The sequence below is a fragment of the Dryobates pubescens genome, chromosome 26, assembly GCF_014839835.1.
Source record: "Dryobates pubescens isolate bDryPub1 chromosome 26, bDryPub1.pri, whole genome shotgun sequence".
Taxonomy (NCBI): Eukaryota; Metazoa; Chordata; class Aves; order Piciformes; family Picidae; genus Dryobates; species Dryobates pubescens.
This window is the reverse complement of record NC_071637.1, coordinates 15,277,170-15,296,842: the sequence shown is the minus strand read 5'-3', so window position 1 is coordinate 15,296,842 and position 19,673 is coordinate 15,277,170. Positions and strand designations below refer to the sequence as shown.

The window sequence follows — 19,673 nt, the reverse complement described above, 5'->3', positions numbered from 1 at the left end:
TGAGACCTGGAGGGGAGAACAAAATTCCATTGATAGGGATGTGATGCTTGAGTCATGTGATGTAAAGTCTCCAGCTTGCATCATGGCTTTATTTTCCAGACTTAAATGTGTTTAATTGCAAAGGGCCTCCAGAAAAGAGCATTCCTAACATCCAGTGCTCTAATTTGAGTGAATTAAAGCCTTTTTCTCAAGGGCACTTGGCCTCTCAGAGTTTGAGAAGTCAGCCTGGCAGCACTTCACCCATTGTACACACTCCCATTGTGCATCCTGAGCTGTGCAAGTTCAGTGTCCAGGCTTTTGGGGTGGGGAGTGTGCACCTTGTTGGGGATGCAGCAATGGAGCCAACTCAGAGCACTTTGCATCTCTGCAAATGAAAATGGATCACACAGAGGGCTTAATAACCCACTGAGCCAGGGCTTTGACACTGGTGGGCTCAGACATTTAAGGACCTCAGCAGTGGTGCCAAAACTTTGAGAGTGGAATGTCACAGGCAAAGACAATACAATAAACAGGGGACAGCTGGAGAAGTAGGAAGGCTGAAGGCAGTGGCTGACCCTGCCTCTAAGAACTGGCTGCAGTGACAGTTTGGTTTGCCTTGCAAAGCCCAGGGTTAGACAGAGGCATTTCTTGTGGCCACGTGCAGGAGATCAGCAAGGAATGGGTTATACATGGAGCAAGAGAAGAGGAAAGCTGACACAGGGCTTTCTTTGATCCTAACAGTTCCAGCTGAAACCTTACCATTTCTTTTTCTACTTTCAGTATCTCTCTGTTAGAAAAGCACATTTTCAGTAACCCCACCAGGGCACAACTGGCTGAGCCTCTAAAAATGGGAGTGTTTATCCTCTCATGGATGGAGACTGGGAGCTTGCTTAGAAGGAGAAGTCTGCAGAGCTGGTGATCACTGCTGGGCATGATGAGCATTCTGCACACAGGGTCCTCGTTGCCCCCAAGAGACATCTGAAGCAATAACAGGACAAATCCTCAGGCTAACCTGTGCACAGCCTCTCTGTGTTGTATGAGACCTCTTTCTAAGAAGTGAGCCTTCCAGGCAGCAGGAGAGGGGCAGCAAGTGCAGGGTACTGCACAGACAGCGGTGCTGCACCTCAGCAAAGCAGTGCACCAGGGAACACAGCCACCCTGCAGGGAGCTGAGGGGCCAGAGGCCATCAAATGACCCATCTGAGGCAGGATGTCAGCTTAATATCAAAGAGGGATTAGAGCTTGGGACGTGTGTGTGGCAGTTTGATGCCCAAATCGCCAGCCAACAGTTCTGGCTAGGTGGCTGCAAAAGCCCTCTGCAGAGTAGTTAATGGTTATGACAGCAAACCCAGCTCCTTACTCTGTTTCTCTGTGTTGCAGGAAAAAGAACACCTTCCAAACTCATGATATTAAAAAAGAAGAGCAATAGTTAAAAAATATATAAAAATTAAATCATAATTTCTAGTAGAACAGCTCAGAAATGTACTTAACCCAAAAAAGGGCTAAATTGCTATAGAGCACCCAGGTGCCATCATCCTGTTCTTCAGCAACTATCACTGCTCTGCACTGAAGAGTGCTGGCTGGAGCCATCAGGCTGGTTTGAACTTACCCTCCATAAGGTTTCTTTCTTCTGTTCCCCACTTGGGTAGTTCAGCTTAAGGATACAAAGGTGCCCAAGACCATTCTGAATCCTCTTCCACCAGCATGAGTAACACAAGGGCTTAGGACTCTTGACTTCAACTACTTAAGCCAGGGTTTATACAAGCTGGGTGTGACCTGTGGTTGGTAGTTACTGTTTTTGTAGTAATGCCTTACGTGAGCATCTCCCTTATGATTGCCTTAATTGCACAACCCTCAATCTAATTATGTGTATTTAAAGCTGGTGAATGGCTAAGGAAAGATGATAAACAGTGTCCTGGTGTCTTGATTACTGAGAGAGGAAAACATCCCAAACTGGATCCAAGGAAGGAATTACCACAGAGAGAAGGAAAATTTGGGATCATAGAATCAATAAGGTTGGAAAAGACCTCAAAGGTCATCAAGTCCAACCTGTCACCCAGGACCTCATGACTGCTAAACCATGGCACCAAGTGCCACGGCCAATCCCCTCTTGAACACCTCCAGGGATGGATCAGGTTAGGGTTTTGAGGGCAGTGTGCAGGGGGCAGGTGCGGACAAGTGCATGATGTACAGCATGGATGTGTGGGACAGGCTCCCCAGAGGGGTTCTGGAGACTTTCCAGAGCTGTCTGGATGCATTCCTGTGTGACCTGTGCTGGATTCTATGGCCCTGCTCTGGCAGGGGGGTTGGACTCGATGGTCTCTGAAGGTCCCTTCCAACCCCTAGCATCCTGTGACATGGAATGAGCTCTTCAGGTCTGCAAATAGCCTTCCAGAATTTGATGGAGGCTACAGGAGAGCTGGAGAGGGGCTTTTAATAGATATGCAGTGACAGGGCATGGAGTAATAGCTCCAGACTGGAAGCAGCTCGATTTAGATTAGACATCAGGAGGAAATTCTTCCTTGTGAGGGTGGTGAGGCACTGGAACAGGTTGGCCAGAGAAATTGTGGGGGCTACAACCTTGGAAGTGTTCAAAGCCAGGTTGGATGGGGACTTGAGCAACATGGCCTGGTAGGAGGTCTCCCTCCCTGTGGCAGTGGGGGGTGGAATTAGATGATCTTTAAGGTCCCTTCCAGCCCAAAACATTCCATGATTCTATGATTTGTAATTAATGAGTGCTGGTGGCACCCAGTAGCACCCTGACTTTGCATGGCACAAGCCACTCTTTTTGTTTTTTTGTCTTTTCTTTTTTTTGGTTTTATTTTTCAGGCAGGTCTGCCTGAAGGGCTTGCACATAACTGCACAGAATTCCTGCTTCCTTGGAAGCACACAGCCAGGATGCTCTGCCCCCCTGCTCCTGACCTGAGAAGCTGTAGTCTGCATCTCTTACACCAGGGCTTTGTTTGCAGCCACCTGTGCAGCAGTGGCTGCTGTTGAACAGACTCAGCTATTCCACACTCTTCTGTGCTTTTAATAATGGTTCCTTGTAGCCTGGCATTCCCAACACCTGTCCAGAGTTTCTCTGCAGCTATTTGGCAGGGCTGCTTGAGTTGGGCTTGAGAGGAAGCTCTGGAGCTGTTCTTCTGGTATGAACCCTGCCCACTCTAATTAGAGACACTCTCTTCCCTGCTCTTGAAGTTCCCTCATGCTCTCCTCCCTCATCCTGTGTCACAACCTATCCAGAGCCATGTCCTGAGAGGAGCTTGCACACTGCTCTGAGCTTTCAATGGACTGTGACTGAGGAGTTAAGGGGAAAAGGACTAAGCCCTTAACTGTCCTCACCTCTCCATTTCTGTGTTGTGTTGGTCTTGTCTGTTGCTGTTCTCTGCTTTGTGTCCACTCTCATTGCAAGACCTCTGGCAGCCAAAAAAAGGCAAATCACTCACAGCTGGAATTTCTTTATTTAGCAAAGGAAATCTGAATTTTTGTTATGGCTTCTCATGTGTTTGTCAGTAAGACTTTGTGATGGTGCCTGGATGTGGCAGACTGGAATGTTATCACCTGCCAGACAAAAGATGTCCATTTCAAACTCCTGGCAGCTCTGTGCTTCAGAATTTTGGCCTTAATTCTGCTTTAAAACTTTTATAAGCCAGACAACAAAGCTGAATCTTGATTATGGGCAGAGCTGTTTGTGCATCATCACTGCCTTGCACCCTGCTCCTGAAGGGTGGTCACTGTGCCCAGGCAGTCATCAGCTTTCAGAGTAGTCCCTGGGCAGGCTGCATTGCCTGCGGTGATAGAGAAGCCTTAAGGCTCCTTGAGAAGGAGATTCAGGTGGGACCTGGTACTGGTGGTGTTAGGACTGGGAACCCAGAAAGGAAGCATCTGGGACAGAGGTGTGGCGCAGGGGCTGCCTGTGTATGAGCTGTACTGGGAAGGCTTGAAGGCAAATGTGTTCCTTGTCCCCAGGGACCTTCCAGTGGTGGCCAGAAATGCTAGGTAGGCTGTGCTGCTGGGCTTGCACATTAATACAGGGCTCCTGTTGGGTGAGACTTGTTGCATTGCATAGGAATGAAGTCCCTGATTTGGGTATGCACAGGTGGTGTCTGCTCTGAGGCAAGCCTGTGCCCACAGGCTACAGAAATATGGTTGTCAAGGATCCCAAACATTTCTTTTTCCAGCCTTCAGAGGCTTTCTCCCTCCCCATTCACAGAGTTGGAGGTGTTGCAAAATCCAGAACCCAAATGGACAATGGGGGGAAATGCTCTACTTTCTTAGGTAAGAAGTGTGTGAAATCAAAGTGGGGAAACCCCCAAACCCTGCTCAGGCTTCTGATTCCTCATTACAAAATTCATTACAGAAGAATACAGCCAGGGGGATAGAGTTTATTTATTGCTGAAAATGACAAGGTGGTCGAAAAGAGACTTTTAATGATCTGATTTAAAAGTCCAAAGTGGGAGCTTAACACAGTGAGACTTGATAAGACCACGAAACTAGAGCTACAGGGAAGGGGCTTCATTTTCCTACACATAAAGAAGGATGGGGTGGGGGGAAAGAAATACAGTTAGAAACTACACAGTGAAGCACTATGAGAGCAGGAGCCTGGGTTGTATTGCAGTGTAAGAGTCACCCACTTGTGTGGGAAGTTTCTTGCTGTGATGATTGTTCCTGCAGTGGGAAGAATGCCTTCCCCTGCTGGTGTTGAAAGAGGAGGCTGCTTCCATCACGTTATGCAGGTGCTACTGCAAGGGTTACAAATCCCTTCACATGGGAGAATTTGTCACAAGAGAAGTCCACTTGCAGCTGCAGAGGCCCAGTCCTGCGAGGTGTGAACTCAAAGTAGATTTTGGATCTCTCCCTCGCTGCCAGTGGTGCCAGGCTGGGGAAAAACAGAACACAGTCAATCACTGCAGGCTTTGCATTGCCTTGCCTCGAGAGTCCCCAGCAGCAGGGCACCAAGAGGGACTCAAGACCCAGCCTTAGCTTCTGAGAGTTATTTAGGTTTCAGGCTTTGTGTAGACTGAGCAATGAGAAAAGAGAATACTGACTTCATTTACCCTTGGATTGGCCTAAATTTGCTTCCTGTTTGACTGCAACAATGTTTTCCATGTATTTTTTTTTTAAATGGATTATTATCCTGTCCAAACATCTCCAGAGCCACAGCAAGTCAGGATGGTTTATAATAAAATGAGCTTTAGGAAATGTGAACTGCTCTCCCCCCCTGAGTTGATTACCCTGGAGGTGTTCAAGAGGGGATTGGATGTGGCACTTGGTGCCATGGTTTAGTCATGAGGTCTGTGGTGACAGGTTGGACTTGATGAGCTTTGAGGTCTCTTCCAACCTTGGTGATTCTGTGAATGGAGTAAAATGAACCAGGTTGGAAAAGACCTTTGAGGTCATTGAGTCCAACCTGTCATCCAACACCATCTAACCAACCAAACCATGGCACCAAGCGCCCCCTCCAGCTGCTCTGCTCTCACCCCTGAGTTGATCCATAAGGCAGCAGAGTCCAGAGGGAAAGGAAGCAAAGTGATAGAAGAGTTTGCTGTTATGTTTTGGAGAGAGATGGTTTTCTCCTGCTTTGAAAGGAGAACAGAGCAACTTCTTGTTTGGGCTGAAACAAGGAGAGCTGTGGCAGCATCTTTCTTTGTTTGCTTTAGCTCAGACTTCTTTTGGTTGTGTTGGGGCACTGTATATAAAAACAGAAACACAAAGCCAAGCTGCAGGAGAAACATCAGAGAGACTAAAGAGTTTGCCAGCAAAGCAGGGCTTGAGCAGTGTTTGGTGGATCAAGAAGTTGGAAAAGAATGCAGGATTGAGTAGTGCTTTCCCAATGTGTATGTAGGGGGTTTGTTTAAATGGAAAACATGAAAAAATGATGCAACCATTCTCTCTTTCCTTATTGGGAAGCAAGACAGGCTGCTGGTCCTGTCAGAGGTCCAGAGTAAGAGCTGCAGCCTTCCCTTACCGTATCTTGACCTGCTGGTTCATCAGAGTCACCAGCAGCACGCAGCGGTCCACAGGCTCAGGCAGGGGGTTGGCGTAGGAGATCTCCAGAGTAGCAGCTTTGTTCACGACAATCCGCCGGGGGATCTGAGGGACAGAGACATCTCTGATGCGTTACTTCCTCAACTTTAAGCAGGCAGAATTTTAGAGCAGCCTCTGAAACCCCAGCCCGAATCACAATGCGTTTATCCCCAAATTCAAGCAAAGATCTGAGCTCCGGAAAGACTCTTCAGCTCTTTTTTGAGCTCTGTCTGCCTGCTCAGGGCATCGGGGAGAGAGTCGTTTACCTTAATGATAATGTTTGCGTCCTCTAAAATGATTGTCTTCTCTACCAGCAGCTTTGCCCCATTCATGTGCATGACTTCACACAGAGCAGTCACTTGGATCCTTTTGTCAGTGGTCAGATACTTCCCGTAGTAGGAATAAGGGATCTTTATCCGGATGTTCTTCCCTGCAATCAGACACAGTTAGGAGCCAGGAGGCTTTCAAAGAATGCTAAAGCAGAGAGAGGGTTTTTTTTTGGTGAGGGTTTGTGAAACTGTTAAAGAGAACAGAAGAGAAGATAGCTGGAGTCTGTTCATACTTCTTCCCTCTTGTGTATTTCCCTCTTCTGGTCACCCTTTTCTGCTTTAACTCATTAGAGTTTTGAAGGGAGATCTTTGGCCTGAAGCTCAGGGGTTCTGCTTAGCTGCGTTTGACTCTGTTCCTGTCCCTTTCTATTTCTTACAATTAGAGATACAACCCTTTTTGTCCCTTGCCCCTTTATACCCTACTTATTTTACCTCACTGAGGAAGAAACTTCGAGTCAGGTTTCAGAGAGATGCTTTTCAAGTGGCCTGCTCAGCTGCTTACTGTAATCCTACAACTTTTCAGCTATGTGTGTGGGGGAAATAAGTTTATCTTTGTAGCCCCTGGCAGTGAAAAAGATCTCTCTATTTTAACAGCCTTAACTCTTCAAGAGGGAGACAGAGTTTCACTGTCACTTTTAACCTGGTCTATTTCTCTTTCTGCCTGTTGAGTGCCAGCAAGCATGCAGCAGACTTTTCTTGTTTGTTAAAAGAATAAGATGTGCTCCTGCACAAGTAACAGCCACAGCACAGAGAGGTTTGCTTCCGGAGCTGTAATCTAGGTGCAGCCTTCTAAACACCTTCCCATTCCTTCTAAATGCCTTCCAATTCCTGACTGAGCTACCAAAAGGTCCCAGGACAAGAGGACACAGCCTCAAGCTGTGCCAGGGGAAGTTTAGGCTCAAGGTGAGGAGAGAGTTGTTAGCCATTGGAATGTGCTGACCAGGGAGGTGGTGGAGTCACCATCCCTGGAGGTGTTCAAGAGGGGATTGGATGTGGCACTTGGTGCCATGGTTTAGTCATGAGGTCTGTGGTGACAGGTTGGACTTGATGGTCTTTGAGGTCTCTTCCAACCTTGGTGATTCTGTGAAAATAAGCATCTTGTGAAAAGCAGCCAAAGCCATTGCTGCTGGGAGAGGGAGCAAGGAGATGCACGACAAGCCTGAGGTCGGGATGAGAAGTGTCTCTTCCAGCTGCCTTTTGTGGCTAGCAGGGCTGTGTTGGTGTGGTAGCCTTAGGCTATGCCTTTAAAATGTAGCTGCAGATTTTGAGCAGAAAAGCATAAATAAAGGTAGAAGGTGATAGAGTTCCTGTGGCTAGAGAAAAGAATCTGCTGAGCAAAACTGTGGGGGTGTTTTTTTTCCTTCAGGAGAGGCCAAACCTGTCTGAGGGGTGGTTTCTGCTGAAGGTCCTGGTCACACTTATTGGGTAATGCAGGGGAATGGTGAAATTGAGTGCATTCCACAAAGAGCCCTAACTTTAGCTGAGGGAGTTTAAATTGAGTGTTGTACAGATGGCTACTTAGGGACATCAAAAGTTACCTTGTCTAGAACCGAGATCCACAGAAGTGGTTGCCTTCAGGATCTCTGCCACCGTTCTCCTTGTATACAGGATGGTTGATGCACTCATGTCCACCTTCACAGTCTTGTGGTCAACAGATAGGTTGTTGAGGATTAGGATGAGGTTAATATCCTTGCCAAAGAGCGGAGGTTCAGCCAGCTTGAACCTGCCGGCGATCCCAGGGTTCCTGATGGCCTCGGAGGGGGATTCCCTGCGTCCTTCTGTGAAGCTGGAGCCAAAGATCTTGGCCAAGGCTTTTTTGTAAACTCTTCTTTCCTCAGCAGAACCTACAAAGGAGAGAACCAAGTCAGACTCCTCCTGGCCTGTAGCAGGAACAGTGTGGCCAGCAGGAGCAGGGAGGTCATTCTGCCCTGTGCTCAGCACTGCTTAGGCCACACATTGACTCCTGTATCCAGTTCTGGGCCACTCAGTATAGGAAAGATGTTGAGATGCTGGAAGGTGTCCAGAGAAGGGCAACAAAGCTGGGGAGGGGTCTGGAGCACAGCCCTGTGAGGAGAGGCTGAGGGAGTTGGGGTTGCTTAGCCTGGAGAAGAGAAGGCTCAGGAGAGACCTTTTTGCTCTCTACCTGAAGGGAGGTTGTAGCCAGGTGGGGGTTGGTCTCTTCTCCCAGCACCAGAACAAGAGGACACAGTCTCAAGCTGTGCCAGAGGAGGTTTAGGCTGGATGTTAGGAAGAAATTCTTACCAGAAAGAGAGATTAGCCATTGGAATGTGCTGCCCAGGGAGGTGGTGGAGTCACTGTCCCTGGAGGTGTTCAAGAGGGGATTGGAAGTGGCACTTGGTGCCATGGTTTAGTCATGAGGTGTTGGGTAATAGGTTGGACTTGATGATCTCTGAGGTCTTTTCCAACCTTATTGATTCTATGATTATCCTGTGGTGTTTCTGAGGGAGCTGGGGGTGTTCAGTCTGGACAAGAGAAGGTTCCAGGAGAACCTTAGAGCTGCCTTCAAGTACCTGAAGGGATCCTAAAGGAAGGTTGTAAAGGGACTTCTCATGAGGGTGTCTAGAGACAGGACAAGGGGGAATGATCTGAAGCTGTGGCAGACCAGGGTTAGACTGGATCTGAGGAAGAAGCTGTTCAGTATGAAGGTGGTGAGACTCTGGCATAGGCTGTCCAGGAAGGTTGTGGATTTCTCTTCTCTGGAGGTGTTCAAGGCCAGTTGGATGAGGCTTTGAGCAGCTGAGACTGGCTGAGAGGTGTCCCTGCCCATGGTGGGGAGGCTGGAGGAGATGAGCTTTGAGGTCCCTTCCAACCCAAACCATTCTATGAAAACAAGTTACCCATTCCCAGCCCCAAGAATGCAGTCAGAGATAATTGTGATAAGGAGGAGATCGTTTGTGATAATCCCTTTACCTTCTGGATATTTGTAATTATAGGTGATATCCACACGGGAATTGCTGCCTATAGCTTTGGTGCTGATAGATCTGCCAATTATTTCAGTGTCACAGTAAACTCTCTTCTTAGTTCCATCACTGTACACAATCCACCTGTTGCAGTCAGCATTCACCTCTGAATACACAAACAAGGTGTCATAGTCCAAGTCCACATCGCCTTCTTTGATGGCTACAACCGAAGCAGGGCCACACTGAAACAATCCTAAAACATGAACATAAAGGTCAGAGTCTATTAGGTGTGCTCAGTTTGGAGAAGGGATGCTAAGCCATGTTAAGAAGTTATGCTGTCACCTTTGCTTTGCTCTTGTGGAGTGGCATCTAACACCTGCCACCCGCTGTAGGATCCTCCCAGGTCTGGGCGAAGGAACCAGCTCTCATTCCAGACATGATAATCCCTGGAGAGAGAGAACAGTGTCTAGAAAGCACAGTAACACAGCCAGGCAGACCTCACTTGGGAAGGAGTGGGGATTTTGGGGGTGTATAAAGATGTGACACAAGCTGTCTGGTTACAGCAGCTCCTTTCCTCTCCCAAAGAACCTGCTGCCTGCTTTGGAGGTGTAGACCTCAAGGTGGGGAAGGGGAGATGCCAGTCACTTTGGGGTCAATAGGAGCTGTAAGTGTTAAGGATTTAAGCCTTGGATGTAGGCAACACTTGGTGGCTGGGCTCAGTAACCTTCAAATGTGGGCAATGCTCCATTTAAATAGGAATCTCAAATAGCTACATTGGGTCCCATAAAGTTCTTGAAGTCCAATAGTCCATCTGGGGTACTGTGCAGCAGCAGATCTTTAGGAAAGAGGCAAGAACAAGGTGTAAAGAGAATGGATACATCCCCCGAGAGGCTGCCTTGCAGCTGGAGAATTAGGGTCTTTCTGAATTAGTCATTACAGTGAGACCACTGAGCTTGATGGCTAAGGGGTGAAAGGCTTCTCATGTCCTTCAGCCACGCAGACTCCACTGTGAAAGGAAGCAAACTAAATAAAGCTGGTGAAGCCTAGAGTGCAGAGAGACTGTGAGCTCTGTCATATATCTCTGGGCATGGTAAAGTCACTTTCTGAGAAGTGAAGAGGCTGCAGAGTAAAGATATTTAAGACCTGGGTGGGGGGCAAAATGGCATCATTAGTTGTAGAATATCCTGCTCCTTGGGCTGCTCATAACTTGAGGCTTGATTGACCTAGGATCACTTGCAGTTTACAGCACTGGACTACACTGTCCAGTAAGCAAGTCTGGATAGTGGTGGGATTGCTCTGTCCTTCTCAGCTCCCACAAAGGGAAGGTCTAGGTGTGGGAGTGCTGGCAAACCTTTTGGGGAAGCCCCCATTTACCTGGGGAGGGGGGCAGGCCAAGCTGAGGAAGACAGGCTTTGGATGTGTGATGAAGGATAGTTAAGGCAACAGGAAACCAGTCAGTGGCATGGAAGGCACACAGCTGAGTTACCAGGGACAGACTGCTTAGGTGACAGTAGTTAAAACAGCCTTGAACTGGGCCCTTGGGGGTGGAAACACATTTTAAAGGCAGTTGCAACTTGTTTGAGGCTGGTTGGCTGAGGTGTTAACCTCAAAGCCATGAAGGATTCTTTCCAAATGGTTAGCTGGTGCATTGCTTTAGGTGTTTGTATTAACTTATACAGAAGCAGCTGACTGGGCAAATATTTGAAAGCCTCCTTAAATCCTCTCTCTAATTATTGGTGAGATGCAAAAAAAAAACCCCAAGCACCCAATTAATGAAATCATCCTACTTACCATGTTGAATCCTTGCCAATGTTGAGACTCTTTCCAGAGCTGTCATAGTACTTATCAATGCTCAGGTTTCTGTCCACATCGTGGGCAGAGTTGAAATTGGAAACCAAACGAGTTGGAATCCCCAAGCACCTCAGAACTGAAACAGATTGAATGAAAAAGAGAAGAACAAATCCAAAATTGGACAACAAGACAAGAACAACACCCCCCCCTCACCCCCACCCCCCCCCAGCTTCAGCAAGAGAAATGGAGATATTCAGATTGGATGTTAGGAAGAAGTTCTTCCCCATGGGGATGGTGAGACTCTGGCACAGGTTGGAAAGGGAGGTGGTAGAAGCCTCATCCCTGAAGGCTTTCAAGGCCAGGCTGGATGTGGCTGTGAGCAACCTGCTGTAGTGTGAGGTGTCCCTGCCTGTGGCAGGGGGGTTGGAACTGGCTGAGCCTTGAGGTTGCTTCCAACCCTGACAATTCTATGAGTCTATGATTTAATTGGCTTCTAAAATTTGGCTACAACGTGTTTTGGAGGAGAAGCTTGGAGCTGTTGCTTCCTTAGCTGCATGGGCAAGGAAGACAGGCAAGCTGGGCATGGCTTTGGTTTGGAAGCAGTGTCGATGGTTGCAGGGATGTTGGAACTAGAAGATCCTTGAGGTCCCTTCCAACCCTAATAATTCTATGATCACATGTCTGAGAACAGAGCTGTCTAAAGATTTTTGTGTTTCTTCAACATCTGCAGCCTGTTCCCCCTGTGGAATGAATTAATTGGTTTGTGGTTTTGCTAGACTCGGAGGTGACAAATGCCTCCGCTCCACCACGCTCCTCTGCTCTTACCTGTACACATCACGCCTGCAAAAACCCAGCACTGGCCATACTGCACAGGTCTGTAGTTGTCCTGCCGCCATTTCTGGAGGATTACCACGCTGCCATCCCATCTGGAGGGGTTCTCATGGGAGTGGAAGCTTCCTTGCCACTTCCCCAGGAGAACTCCGTTATCGTTGTCGTTTCCGTTGATCTAAAGACAGGGCAGTGGACAGAGGGCACAGAGTCAGCTGCGTGTGAGGCACCATCACGCTGCTCAAGGTGCAGGTGGCTGAGCCTCAGTGGTACAACAAATGCCTTCTGCTCAAGCATGTGGCCTTCAGGTGAAGTTGTCGTGTTCATACCATGGAGCTGATTACTCTGCCCACGTATTTGGGATCCCCTCTGCGGGACACGTCGATGGCTGGGCTCTGCCGGTAGTACAGGCTCAGGTCAAGCATGGTGAGACAGATGTTCAGCAGGTGGTCTTGAAACTGGGGTCAGATAAGGTGAAATGTAAAGAAAATAGTTTCACCCACAGAGAGTCTGCTGCAGCTTCTCCTTTTTTAAGATACTCCAACCCAAAGGTGCTTGGGACAGTGCAGCCCAAAGCCAGCAGTGTTCACTTCACACTGCCATGCTGGCTAAAGGTAGAGTAGAAGTCTAGCAGGATGCTAGATGTGGACACTGTGGTCACAGATGAGCTCCACACTTGTACCATGAGCTTCAAGCACATGCAGAGGTTAGTTCTAGTTGCAGTGTTGTGCTGAGCCATTTTTCATGCTCAAGTCCCATGCAGACTGTGAGCAAGCCACAGGTTAAGGCTAGCCTGGTTTGTCCAGTTTGCCTCTAAAGAGGCTTTCCTACCAGAGAGGTAAATATCATAGAATCCCAGAATGGCTCAGGTTGGATAGGATGTTAGAGCTCATCTACTCCAACCCCACCATGGGCAGGGACACTTCTCAACTACACTTAGCTGCTTATCCAACCTGGCCTTGAACACCCCCAGGGAGGAGGCAGCCACAGCCTCCCTGGGCAGCCTATTCCAGAGTCTCACCACCCTCCTACTGAAGAACTTCTTCCTCAGACCCAGTTTAACTCTGCTCTTCCTCAGCTTCAAACCATTCCCCCTTGTCCTGTCTCTAGGCACCCTCATGAGAAGTCCCTCTGCAGCCTTCCTGTCGGATCCCTTCAGGTATTGGAAGGCTGCTCTGAGGTCCCCCTGGAGCCTTCTCTTGTCCAGGCTGAACACCCCCATCTCCTTCAGCCTGTCCTCATAGCAAAGGTGCTTGGATCAACTAACAAGAGCAAATGCAACTGGAGGCAGAGTAAGAGCCCAGCTGAATTCCTCCTGGCTTACCTGCCCGTAGTACCATCCTCTTGCCTCAATGTACCTCGCATTGCCCACAAAGATGATTCCATTCTCATTTAGAACATATTCTTGCCTCTCATTTTCGGTGGCCACGTAGACATCATCACCTGGAAACCAAGTTGGAGATGCTTTTCCACTCAGAGCTGAGAATGCCTTCCAAAAATATTTGTATCTAAGTTTAGCAGGGGGAAGGCCACCTCTGGAGCAAATGCATTGCTTTAGCTCCCTGGACACGCACACTGAGAATGCCTGCAGTTGTGTGGGGGTCAGGGGGGATGGAAATCCACCTAGTACATTAACTTGCCCCCCATCTCAGGGTAGCCTTCCTGTGCCATCTCAAGGTTCCCTGTCTGTCCACTGTATAAGAAAGATGGAGAAAAGTCCAGCCTAGCTCCCTGGGGTTTTCTGCCTTCTCAGGGTAGCTGGAAGTAAAAGAGAGAATCACACAGATGATGATTTTTCTCTCTTCTCCAGTCATTTTTGTCTTGGTTTAAGGCACCTGGATGAAGATCTCTACCTGCCTCCTCTGAAGTGCTGTCGGGAGTGTTATTAGGATAGGATTTTTGATTGCATTGTTGTCCTTAGTCTATGTCACAGCAATTGGTTGTTGTGAGAGCATTGGTTGGTTTCCCCCAGAAGCTTTGGTTGTTTTGCTCACTCTTTAGGTAGCAATCTCTCCTTGGCTCTCTCTTTCATATCTTACTCTTTAAAATATCTTCTGAAAGATTCTGCATCTCAGGAAAAACACAGGGGGGAGGAAAAAAACATCATCAACTTTTCTGGTTTATTGAGTTAACTTCTTTACCTTCCTATAGGAACTTTCCATCCTTCCCTTCCTGCAAATAAAAAGAATGTGGAATTTACTTAAAAAAATAATTATATCACATGCTAGAAGTCTGTTTTTGTGGTGGCTATCCACACTTCTTCATATCATTAGTACTGACTCCCAAACTCTTGGGCCAGCATGGGCCTGGAGAGCTGTGTGCAATGCCAGGGGCTGCATGCACTTGAAGGTGTGGACAAGAGTGAGAGGAGCATTGGAAATGCTCAGCAGTCCTGAAAATAGAGTTTCTGAAGGAAATAGGACTTAGGAATAAACTCAGATGTCATCCTCTCCAAATCAGCAATGAACTGTTTGAGTGGGTTTTGAGGTGGCAGGTAAGGATCCAGTAGCAGCTTTTCTCCACTCCAGTGCTTTCCCTTTCATCTCTGGTTCAGGCTGTTTCCTCGTAGGCAGTTCTTTACTAATAGTACAAGTTACTAATTCCTTAATTAACAACCTCTCAAGTGGAACCACATCTGCAGACCAAATCTGCCACTTAGCTGAGACACAAATGTTCTACTTCTCTTCTGCTATGACATTTACTGTGGTGATAACAGACCTTCAGACTGAGTCTGTGCCTCTTAGTCAGGATCAAGATGCTGTTCCACTCTGCAGAAGCTTGTTCAACTGCATCCTATTTTAAGGCTACTTCCTTCTGCTTGGCAGTGGCCACTGCACTGCCTGATCAATCCAGAGGGTTCTTCTGCAGTCATCAGCTTCAAACAGGAATGGCACAGACTGGTTCTTTTCCTCTGAGAATGAGTCTCATGAGTGCCACAGCTGCTCTGGTATTCCAGTTCAAGAGCTGTCACCTATTTCAACCCCTGCAGTGTGGTTGCCATCAATTACAAGTTACACCACAAGTGATTTTTCCAGGGGAGGTTTGAGAAGGGTGGTGTGTTTTTTCCCTCAGGAATGTCTTTGCAGAGACAGACTGAACTTTCTGAACATACTTCTGTAATTATTTCTGTCTTCCAAGACCTGCTGAGCTAATGAGCAGCTTTTATCACCATGGCTCTTCACGTAGAAATTGTGGACGATTGTGGATACTTTCCTTTTGCAAGCTGTTTAGTCACCTGGCTGGCTAAGAGCTCTCTTAATTATACACAGTGGTGTATCTTAAGGCTGATCTAGGTCTCTAGACTATTGCACACTTGCAAAATCTGAGTTTAGGAATTTGCATTTCTTCTGCAACACGCTGAGGACGCAGCGGTAGAAACTGGAGCAGGAACAGATGTCCCTTTCCGACATGTGATGAAAGATGTGGGCAGTACCACTCTTCACAGCAGTCCTCTCAGTTTTCAGAGCTGGCTGAGCCATGGGCTTTGCAGGTAACATCTGCAAGTGCACTCTTGCTTTGGCTTAGCTGCTTCCTGTGTGCTTGCTTCGGGTTTTGAGAAATATGTGAGCTTGTGCAAGTCTGCCAGCCCTCATCTACAGGGGGAAAAAAGTCATCTCAGTCTTGAAGGAGTAGTTCACAACACCCCATACAGCATATTGCATTAGGATAAAAGTGGGGTGTGAGTGAAGGGGATGGTGCAGCAGTGGCTTTTTAGTGTAGTCAAACCAGCTAGAGGAGATTGCTGCCACTGGCAGCCCAAAGAGGGACAGCCTGGGGGAGCAAGCTCACTGTGCAAGCACGAAAGCAAACACATCAGTGACATCCAAGAGCAAAAGCATTGGCACCTACCTGGGCACCAGGGGTTGAAGAGTAATACAAACTGCCCCAGGAATCTGGAGAAGATCTTGTTCCCTGAGGTTACCTGGAGGGTGAGATTGTATCGTCCAATGACAGCATTGGCCGGGCTGGAGATTGTAAAGTTCATGGAGCCAGCCTCACTGGGTACTTGCACAGCACTCCAGCCACTGGCCCCCACCTCAGACAGGTTAAACACAGCCTTTGTACGATGTGATTCTGAGGGGGCTGGTCCTGCCAGAGAGAAGGGGGCAGTTGGTTTGCATTGCAGAGCCTGGTTCCAGTACCAACCCCACACTTAGAAGCGAGCAGAGCAGAGAGAGCATCACAGACACACGAGGGAAGATCGCAGCCCTAAAGAGAGTCGGGGGAGAGCTCTGAGGAAGGAAGATTACAGTTGTGTGGGGAGCATGGGTTCAGCTAGGAGAGTGTTACCTATTTCAGTGATAAAGGCTAGGCTCTCCCCAGTCTGCCTTGGCCTGTTGAAGTAGAGGGTGATGGTGAAGCCTTGTCCCCGGCGCACGGTCAGCTCGGTGTTGGCGTACCTGTCCGTGCGGTGCGCTCGCGCGTTCAGCGAGGGCTGCCAGCTGATGTGGGTGGGTGTCAGATCTGTAAGGCAGAATCACAGGGTCACAGAAAACACCTCAAAGATCATCTAGTCCAACCTTTGACCCAGCTCTAAAGGGTCAGCACTAAACCATGGCCCCTGACAGAAGACCTGAAGCATCCAGCATGTCACTTGCTGAGGCAAAGCTGGATGTGGCTCTGAGCAACCTGATGTAATGTGAGGTGTCCCTGCCCATGGCAGGGGGGTTGGAACTGGCTGATCCTTGAGGTCCCTTCCAACCCTAACAATTCTATGGTTCCATGATCTTGCTAAGAGGACCAGTTAGCTTTTACTGGAAGAAGGGCAACTAGAAAGCAGACAACACTCCATTACTAAGTCCAGTTTTGGCTTGAGTTTTATTGCAGGGCTGTCCTGTGCTGAGGACTTGGACACCCAACACTTCCTATGGAGTGTTGGATGTTGGTTTATCACTGGACTTGGGGGGGAAAAAAACACTTACAGAGGCAGATCAGTGTCAGTCACAGTCAGCACCCAATAAAGTGGCTGTAGCCTCTGTTTTCAGCCTATGTATTTTTACCTAGACAAATGGCTGTTAGGACATCTTACTTTCCAGGCTTATGTCCTGAGGCCATTTGGCCTAGGGTAGGGAAAGAAGCATGGTGACACATCATCCATCCTACATGAACAAACAAGGACCAAGAAAGCAGCTACAGCAGGCTGCTGCTCTCCCTGCAAACCAGCGCTCTGAAAAGTGATTTCAAAATGGTTCATCATTAAACAGGGAGAAGCCTGCCTTGCAACTGCCCCAGCTTGGTTTAAACTTTAAAAGCAGAGGTGCTGTCATGCCTATTCTACTGTGGTAGAGCTTGAATGCAGCTTTGAATTCCCCTCTGTAGGCTCCATGCTCACAGCTCCCTCAGGATGGGTCACACAAAGAACAACAGAGCTCTGAAATAGCCTCTAAACTAGATGGGGTTCTGCATGGTGCCTGTGGATGTAATGGGAATTTCTTTCCCCCATCCTCACTCCCTCCCCTCAGAAAACCCCAAAAGTCCTCTGCTTAGCTAAAAAATTGCTCTTAAACAGCAGGCCTTAAATAACAACAACAAAGCTCTGAAAACAAAGTGCAAGTGGAAAGGACAAAAGAGAATTCCCCTCAGATAAGGAGTGTGAGCAGATACCTCCAGGGCATGCATCTTGAGGAAATAGCCCTGAGGAAAGGAACTGCTGCAGGGAAGCAAATGCCACACAGAACTCACCTGCCATTCCCTCAGCTTATGAGAACTGCATACAACTCCTGCTTTGTTCTTCAAGGCTGTCCAGGTCACATTAATCATAAAGAGGAAAATCCCAGGCAATCTTTTTCTGCTCTCAGCTGAAATTGGAGAGAAGGGAGAGGTACTTAGCAGTTGTTACTAATACCTGCACGGCTGTCAAATTAATTAACTAGTTCCTATAACCCAGGCATGCCTAATGCCAATGTTCCTACTCCATGTGGGTGTAATTATGGGAGGAGATTCCAAAATTATTTACTCAGAGGAAATGCATTCTCTGGAATTCCAAGGCGAGAGGCGCTTCCTACGAAGGGCAATAGGTGTGCCATGAATGAGTTACCTGTGAGGATGAGGAAATGGGGAGTGTGGTGGGATGGAAAAACCATATGAAGGGGGAAAAAAGGAGCATTTCCTCATTACTTCCCTTCCAGATTGGTTAGCACCACTTCTGGTTTGCTCAGCAGCTGTGATTTGGTTTTAGAGGGGTGGGGTTGGGTTTCTGTCTCAAATGATCTCCAGTGCACCCCCCCCCCCCCCCAACCCAAAATGATAACCTGCCACCAGGAACAAACTGCTTCTTGCTTGTTCTGTTGCCAGCTCCCTGCTGCTCTTTCAGCACCGTTTTAGTTCAGAAAGAACCCCCCAAGCTACTGGCCACGGGTAGCCTTTTTATCAGTGCCAGCTCGGCGTCACGGCTGCCAAGGCATGTACTCTGAAAGTGTACACTGACATTGATGTGGGGAGCAGTGGTTACCTGCTTAAGGTTCTGCAGCTTCCCTGATCCTATTGTAACACTCAGCAACCACTTGAAAATAAATGAGTCTGAGTTTTAAGGTAGAGATAAAGAGAAAAGCTTGAAAGAGAAGCAGAAATGGAGACCCAGCACCTTTTTCTAAGGTTAATGTTATTCCCCCCCCCAATAAAAGTTGGCTTCTGACACCTTTTTGAGCAACTTTGTTTGGACACCACAAAGACTAAAAGAGTAATTCCTTAGGTTGACGTTTGTGCTAGCCCTGTCCTGAAAGAACACCACCAAAAGGCTCCTGCCTTGGCAGCAGCACATCTGATATGGTTTATCTTCACTTACATTGCAATTCAGAGTCCTTCCCTCCTCCTCTTGGCGGTTTCCAGGCTGTCAAAACTTGTTCCGGGAAGCGCCTCAAAAGGGTTTGATTGCTGTTCAGAGCCACTTCAGTTGGTCTTTTTCTCTTTTCCTTAATTCATATTCCTTGGAAACCATAAGAGCCACAAGCCTCTGATGTTCCCTGTTCCTCACACACAGCCCTAGTGACAAACCGCATCGACCAGTTCTTAAGTTCAGGTGCTCGGCACTTAGAGTGATTGCCTCAGATGTTACACATTGCTGCCCTGCACTATGACTGTTTCCTTTCTTCTTCCTCGCTACTCACAAGCAATTAAATCTCTGAACCTCTTTCTGTCTCTTGCTGCAGCCACCTCCTGTAACTCTGCCCGACACGCCCACAGTGATGCTCACCAAGCCACCAGAACCTCTCTCTCAGCCTGGCCTACATCCCAAACTGGCACCTGCCAGTCTGCACCTTCACCGCAGCAAAGCAGCAGCAGTTGCTTTTGCAATCCCTTTGGAATGCTGCAGTCATGGTTCCTAAGTGACTAATGGCTGAGCGTTGTCGCAGGTGTTTTCCCAGCTCCGTCCCACCCACCCATCAGCCCAAACGCTTCAAAACAGGTGGTTCCTCCTTTCCCCCTCTTTCAGAGCCTTGGGATTGCAGTTGGTCTGCCACATTTCTGTTGAAAACCACGCTTTTAGTTTTACTCATCTCCTTCATGACTTCTTCTGTTGCTCAAGTAGTGCACTATTATGTCCTCGGGGTAACCACAGCTCGCCTCACACTTGGGTTGTTGCTGCTTTTTACTAGACAGCAGAGTTCAGGTAACCTCCACAGAGTGCTGCAGACTCCATTCCTTGAGCTTGTGTCCAGGCAGGCACGTTTTCATTAGCCACATTAACTTCATGTGCATGTGAAAGGGTGCAGGAGAAAGCTGTTGCCTTCCTTTCGACACCCTTTGAGATCCAATGGGCAAGCGTCTCTCACTTCTGCTAGTGCAAGTCACTTGACTTT

The 19,673-nt window shown here is 48.0% G+C and overlaps 1 protein-coding gene across 1 annotated transcript; it reads right to left on the bottom strand.

Moving 5' to 3' along the window:
- Positions 1-4,706: 4,706 nt before the first annotated feature.
- On the bottom strand, positions 4,707-16,345 carry LOC104301489 (protein-glutamine gamma-glutamyltransferase 6; the record flags this gene model as incomplete). Its single annotated transcript, XM_054173555.1, has 12 exons — positions 4,707-4,857; positions 5,947-6,071; positions 6,272-6,435; positions 7,873-8,178; positions 9,266-9,508; positions 9,598-9,701; positions 11,047-11,182; positions 11,872-12,052; positions 12,204-12,332; positions 13,199-13,317; positions 15,724-15,963; positions 16,165-16,345. Coding segments are annotated over 12 exons (2,079 nt in total), but the record flags the coding sequence as incomplete, so codon positions are not given.
- Between the last annotated feature and the right edge of the window lie 3,328 nt (positions 16,346-19,673).